Below are 7462 nucleotides of genomic sequence, written 5' to 3' on the forward strand. Positions count from 1 at the left end.
AAAAAAAAAAAAAAGTAAAGCTAAAAAGGAAAAATACTAAGATGGGCAACTTGGCATTAGCTTAGTTATAGCACAGCTCAGGCTACTTCTTTCAGGGCATTCTCTATGTTGAAATAGAAGTATAAAAACCATGGGATAATGGGTTTTGATTGAAGTGCAGATGTTTTCTCACAAATCCTTTTTTTTTTCCTAAGTATCACATAACCTGCCAGCCAGAATTAATAAAGGTTTGTGCCTGTATACTTACTCCATGCTTGTAAATAATCTGTACAAAATTATTTTAAGATTGAATACATGCAAATTAAAATAGCTCTTAGAGCTTAAAACTTTCACTGAGAACAAAATACTCAGTTTAAAGGAAAGTAAACAAGATGAGTACATGAGATGTAAGTGGAAAAGTCCTGACTTCAAAGCCAGCAATAAACTACAGAGAGGTCATAACAATTTCAGTTATTTTCACTTAGGCTCAAAAAACTGATCGAGTAATAGCATTCTGCATGCACAATTAGTAACCCCAAGTGTTTTTTTCCATCCTCATTCAACATCTAAGATGAAATAGCAGTAATAAACGCTGATGAGTCAAGTACCCAAGCAATTAACAGAGACAATGTAATTTTGGCCATAAGCTCTCTTGGCTGGTTAAGTAGCATCCAACTAGCTTGAAAAAGGCATTTTACTGAGTTTTTGTTTGTTTGTTTTGGGGTTTTTTGCTTTGTTTTGTGGTTTTGTTTGTTTTCCCCTGGAGTCTCCCACTAAACAGAAAGAATATTATCTCTAAGGCTGTTTGGTTGTTTTGGTTTTTTTTAAACATAATCATAGTGGCATCACTAAACACATAAAGGTGTGAAGGCAACATATTTCTACAGCTATAACTGTTCTGAGGTAGGTCCAAGTGATCTCCAGTCTTTCAACAACTTTATAGCTGTGAGTCATTGCTCTATATGAAAACAAATGCTGTATCTTCTTGAGTGCTTAAGTGGACAAACAATTCAAATAGACAAAATTTGTATCATAAACTATCTCAGCATGTTTGGGTTTTTGTGTTTTGTTTTTTTTTTCTTTTCTTTTTTTCTCTTTCCCAAAATACAATTGAACCATACCAGCTTCTAAAGTGTCTGGTTCATCCGGTCTCTGTGCAATCTGTAAATAATAAAGCAGTGACCCATAAAGGTGTGTCCTCACTCTCTGGAATCCACCACCTGTGTGCAAGAAATATTCACAATTAGAACCAAATAGATGCAGTCTTCATAAAGTTATCTTCCACTGACACTTTTCTGTGGCAGAGCTGGTAAAGATAAAACAAACAGATTTATTAGAGTTCTACTGTTTGTATAAAAATGTATTTATGAGTAAATTCAGCAAGTTTACGCTGAATTATTCCCTTTAAAGTAATTTACACTCTCTTCTGATTGTCCTGATTTAAAAAAATATGCCTTTTTTTAATTATTCTTTTTCATATTAGCAGTATCACTTACAATACCTCAATATGAATCTTGGAAGATCCATCTAATTGACTGCAATAAAAAAAAACTTCACTGCAGTAGGTTTGTTAAATCAAGTAGTTCAGACCATCTTTCTACTTTCAGTGGTTAGAATTCTTACACGTGCCTTGCAAATACCTGTTTTCAAAATGAAATCCAGCAGCTTTTTTAAGATGATGTGGAGTGAAGAGTCACCAATGGAAGCAAAACCCATGGATATGCTCTCAGAGCCAGGTGATGAGGTAAAAGAACCATCCAGCATCAAGACATATTGGGACTGTCCAGTCATTGGGACTGCAAGTGGCTGTTTCTGCTCTGTTTTCACAGACTGGCTAAGATGGGCAGTGAGGGTGAACACAGCCCCTGCCACCACTGGCATCAGCTCCTGAGCTGCATCATCATCCAGGATCTTAACACAGAAGAAAACAAACAAGCAGTAGCAGAAGAAAAAGTCCGTAAGTGTCTAATTTCATGAGTTACTGTATGGGAATTGCTAAGTCACAGCCTCAACCAATGATTGAGCACCTAGTCAAGGGACACAGCCAGCCTTGGGTGCACAGGTGAAAGCAATCAGGGTTCCACCTTTCCCTAAGCATCGTTTCAGGGCTGACTGGCTGACTGCTACAAAGGAAGGATCTCTTCCTGGAGCTCCCTCCTTTTGGAGTATTTGTTGAGCCCTGATCCTTGGGATAGTTTAGCAAATCTTTCTTTCTTTAACTGGATTGTGACAATCATCCTTTCTTGGGTAATTTAGAACTGGTTATCTGCCACGGCTTTTCCCTACAGTTATAGAAGTAATTAATTTAGCCTCTCACAGCTATTTCTAATTACAGAATCCTTCCTCTACTATGAGGATTCATAAACTCTTTCACTCTTCAAAAGGGGTATTGATAAGATTTAAACGAGTATCTAAATGCAATAAATTAACAAATGCAGTACTGGCTGCCTTCATCACATCAGTGAGTTGTTCTTCTGTGTTCATTATAAAAATGGGCTGTCTCCTCACTCACCTCTTCCAGGCTATCATTATTCCAAGTTAACCCTAAAATGTCTTTGAAATTTATCAATATAAGATTCACAGTTCACATAGCTACTCTGTTCACAGTGCATTCTAAATTAAGCACAGTAGCAATCAGAAAGCTGAAAAGAATACTAAAGGCAGAGAAATTTTGTTTTGTCTCTAATCAAGAATGCTACATGAAGAGTAGTTTCTCTTTCAAAAAGATAGAGCAACAAAGTTCAAGGAGAGAATTGTTTTCCAATAAAGCTTTACCTTGTCATGAACATCCTGTAATAAATCACGGATAATCAATTGTCTGTCTTCAGCCTGTATAAGATCCTGGGGGCAGGCAGTGAGTATAATTTCCACCAGCTGCCTCCATGACTCTAAAGCATGCTTCTTAGCATGGAGGCATTGCAACAGTTTATTCCGCTCCACCACGTATTGCAGGATGGTGTTGATCTCCTGACCACCCGTGACAAAGAAACTTGAGTTACAATATGCTAAAAGAGGTTAATGACAATGATAGCTTTCAAGATTACAAGTTTTAATCTATTAGTAAGTCGTTGGAGAAAAAAAGGGTAAGTCTTTAGCTTTAGAAACTTGAAGGAAATTTTAACATACACCTTAAAAATGAAAACAGACAACTGCGGAAAAAGCTATCCATGTATTATCTTCTCATTTTAGTGTCAGTCATCTCTCTTTCATCTTTCTATTTTCAAATCCAATTGCAAATAAAGTTAAAAGATAGTAGGAGCATCAACTAAGATCCCCCAACTTCAAAGAAACTAACTGTGTAGAAGAAAGCAGAAATACAACTGGTATCTCCTACAAGACAGGCAAGCCAAACTTGGTTGATACTGTACAGAGAACAGTATGTTAACAACTAGTTTCTCTACCGATGTCTTTTTTTTCCCCACTTTCATGAATTATTAACTCAAAGTTCAGGACTCAATTATACAGGTTTTCATGGTAAAACTTACTGTATAACACTTCATAAAATTCACCAAGAGAAACAACAGCAGCTTATTTTTATTTTCTTACCTCCATAAGTAATGGTCTCTGACCTATTGCTGCCATTCCTTGCAGGGCATTGACTTCTGCAACCAGAACTCTGTGAAGATGCTGAAATGGGAAAGGATTATTAAAAATAAGAAACTTTAACCACAGAAAAGATTTAAAATTATTTAGGAGGTAGCTACATAGTAAGAAATGCAGTTGAAAGACTGAAATTCAAATGAATCTCACCCATTTTTTAGGTTTCTCCCATATTTAATTCTCTAACTACTTCTAGCTGTCCAGTCTCTGCTTGCTGATTGCACTTTTCATCTTTGCACTTATTTGTCTCCTTCCATTCCTAATTGTTCAGAATTTTCATCAGTTCTTCCAGTACATCACACTCCCTTTTCTTGTCAATCTTCACTACAGACCTCTTGCACAGATGTAAATGTTTATCTCCTCTCTAAAGCACATTTACAGTGTAGAGTGCTTAGTTTGTAATGTCAAGTAGCAGTTTTCTCATTGCCATCAAGATCACTTAGATATTCTGTTCTACTCCTGCTTTGTTGAGTGTCTTTTAGATCTGAAAAAATTGTGATCTATCTACTCTGAAAATACTCTGAAAATAATGCTTCCTATTTCCATGGAGACTACAACAGATACAAAGAGCACAATAACACTATCTGATAGAGCAAATTCTCTGCTACAAAACATTTTTTTCCAGCATAGTCAACACCATTAGCTAATTCATGTGGATGAGCTGATTGAGATGCTCTTTATTTCATGTTGTGACAGCTGCACATGGCCATCCAGAATACAGCTTGTCTTTCATATCACTTTCACCACTGCTGAAATGCACCACACACTTCACTGCACTCACATCCACTCTTTGGTATCCATAATATTCAGCGAGCATCAATGGGTGCAGTTTTTTTCCACACACTTTTGCTTCACTTGCACTTCCGTGTCAAACATAATTTTGTCAGACTGCCCCTCTGCTGCCATCTGTCACATGGCAACAGAACATACTGAAATACTGGCAGGAAGGTTCAACCTCTACTGCCATTCCACCAATATCCACCTCTGACGCTGTGGGCCAACATAATAAAATAGGAAGCATTACTTTCACAGCAGCCCTCATATTATATACTTGTCAAGTACTTATCCCCATGAGACACTATCTTAACTGAAGCCTTTAAGGACAACTGCAGTACACAAGTATTTTATGTACATAATTGTATACATGTGCAGTACTACACAGCTGTGTGTTGCGGAACAACAAAACATGAATTGTAGAAGTCATTTCTGCAATTTCATTTGGCTATTCTGAGGAGGGAAGATCATTAAAACAGAAAATATTCCCGAAAGCATCTTGAACTCATAAATCTATCAGGCATAAATGAGAAATCTATGTATACAATACAGAAGAAAATGTAAGTTAATCCAAACAGTTTGCACAACTACATTCTTTTTGTAAAAGCAACTTTCAAAGCGTAATTATTGAACTGATGAATTAAAGAAATTAATAATTATCAGGATATAAATGGCACACACAATTTGAGAAGACTGCGCACCTTGACATTGCAGACCACTTGCCCACGTGCATTCTTGTGTTCACAATTAGCAATGACTTGCTCAATCTGAACACGATCAAAAAAATCCAGTTGCAAAGGCTCTGGAATGTCCTGACTGAAGTCAATTGAATCCAAGATACTTAAGATTTTCCTGCGAACTGTAAATACAAAACAATTCAGGATGTATTCTGAAATACCACAGGGAGGAAAAAAAAGGATCAAATAAAACGACTGATGATAAGAGTCATATTTACCTCTGTAAATTCAAATCTTAATGTTTTAATGTCATTTCAAAAGAAAACTAAATCTTCTGAAAGTGCTATCAATCTGCATAAGGGGGTTAAGAACATTTTCTAGAGCCTTAAATTGTTAACATGCTGCTTTCTATTGTTCTCTGTTACGTATATTACGAATACACTTGCAACTACATGACTCTAAATTTTGTCCCTTAAAAACTGTCTGTTTCTTCTGTAGTCTTTCTGAGACTTAAAAAAAAACGATAAGGAATCGTTAATTATCTGGTGTTTATATTTCTGTCATGAATATACAAGCATGTTAAATCTTAGCAATAGTCTCACAGTTGTTACCAGTAAATTTACTGATTGCCATGTCCCAATTCTCCCTTTCATAGATACTAAAACACACTGGTCTTCCTTCCTTTCCAGTCTGCTATTTTCTACTCTCCAACCACCTAGGTCAAAGTTCTAAAATTTGTTTATTCCACACTAAATAAAAGCATTCTGTGTGCTGCTGCTGTTTTAAAAGTTTATTATTTTCTTTTTTGCAGTGTCCTCCTCAAGAGGCAGCCCCAGTTCAGAATCAGAATGCTTCCCTGAGAAATAACTAACAGCCAGAATGGTTACCTTTGGAGGCAGTGTCAAAATGGAGAAAACCACTGACTGATCGACTTTCATCTTCCATTCCTCCTTCACCATCAGCTGAAGGTAATGAAACAATAAATTAAAAAATTAGGAGAAAAATGCCACCTATTTTATCAATACTAAAAGGGAAGATAGAGAGACCACACAAACTTTTCATGTTGAAGTTATTAATACAGATAAAATAGCCCTGACTGTTAATAAAAATGAAAACAATACATCTCACAGAAGTTACCAATTATCAAATACAGATTTGACATTGCTGGAAACGCCTGAAAGCACACCCCATCCCCCAGTACATATAATGCAGTCAGATGAATACTGTAAAACGAACGAGTAGGGTATCTGAACCAGCAGCCATATGTCCACAAGGATCAAGAAAAGTGAGGGAAAAATGCCATGCTGCTGCAGCCCCTTACGGTATCTTCCTGCTACTCCATTAATTCTCTGTACATAATGACTTTTTCCGCCACCTGTTTATATTGCTCTTGATTCACTACTAATCTGTTCTGAAATTACAAAGTCTTACCTTTTTATGTAACATTACACTTTAAGGCATATTGGGTTGAAATATCTTTTTTATGATGTACCGTCAAAAGCCAAATTGACCTGTAGCTACTATCTGAAGCAAGACAAAGCAGCGATGAGCAAAAAGATGCCCTTTTTTCTTTCACTTTGGAGCATTACAACCAGGTTCATAATCTTTCTTACCGTTTCTTCAGTGGCATTTCCGGACCTAAGAACACATTAATTTTCAAAAGCCAGAAATGAATGTCACAAACCTATAGAGAAAAGACTTGAAAATAAGCCATTTTCTCATACTTTCATTTATTTGAGTTTATTTGTCCTCACAACAAATTCTTCTTACCCAAGTATGGTTTCACAGGCATGTCATCAAGCAGCAGATGCAGCAGTCTCTGTGTGTGGGAGCGCTGGCGGTTAAGTGATGTCACTCGCATTTCTATAGCTGCAGTTTTCATTAACCATGACATCTGGTTCAGTGTTGAAATCTCATGTTCTGAGTGGGGATAAGGAAACAATTATAAAACTGAATATAAATAATACTGCTCACTCCAAGGAAAGCATTTTTCATATGAGAAAGCTTTTAGAGGATGCTATTAGTAATTGCTCAATTACCAATTGTTCACAAGACAAAATTAATGAGGGACCTGACAAAAGCTGTTACATGCACATGGATACTTTGAAGGAATCATACACATGCATGCACTTAGAATACAGAATGTATATGCAAACAAACAAACAAAAAAGTACATGTCTTTCCTCTATGATTCCTACAGATGCAAAGAATGCATTTTAAGACTGAATTTTAAGCAGGCACAATCTTATCCTAGTACAAAAGTTACCTCTTATAGAAAATGGCAAATACTGCAGCTGAGTGAATAAGAAATCCTGACTGGTCCTCAGGTATCGCATAGTTGGACCTGATGTGTCAGAGCATGCACATAACTGATAGATCACCTGACAAAAACAGCAAATATTCATTTATGGAATTTATTGAAGGAAAAAAAA

The 7462-nt window shown here is 36.4% G+C and overlaps 1 protein-coding gene across 1 annotated transcript in view; it reads right to left on the reverse strand.

The window, feature by feature from the left end:
* The window catches only part of NUP205 (nucleoporin 205), a 41977-nt gene that overhangs the window by 11248 nt on the left and 23267 nt on the right, over window positions 1-7462 (reverse strand). The window contains exons 22-29 of the mRNA XM_010709554.2: window positions 7297-7411; window positions 6801-6950; window positions 5918-5992; window positions 5055-5212; window positions 3526-3606; window positions 2755-2946; window positions 1620-1890; window positions 1101-1199 (exon numbers count right to left, since the gene is read on the reverse strand). Of these exons, the coding sequence (XP_010707856.1) occupies window positions 1101-1199; window positions 1620-1890; window positions 2755-2946; window positions 3526-3606; window positions 5055-5212; window positions 5918-5992; window positions 6801-6950; window positions 7297-7411 (1141 nt within the window). The remainder of the gene's footprint in view (window positions 1-1100; window positions 1200-1619; window positions 1891-2754; window positions 2947-3525; window positions 3607-5054; window positions 5213-5917; window positions 5993-6800; window positions 6951-7296; window positions 7412-7462) is intronic.

Source organism: Meleagris gallopavo, chromosome 1 (assembly GCF_000146605.3).
Source record: "Meleagris gallopavo isolate NT-WF06-2002-E0010 breed Aviagen turkey brand Nicholas breeding stock chromosome 1, Turkey_5.1, whole genome shotgun sequence".
Classification (NCBI taxonomy): Eukaryota; Metazoa; Chordata; class Aves; order Galliformes; family Phasianidae; genus Meleagris; species Meleagris gallopavo.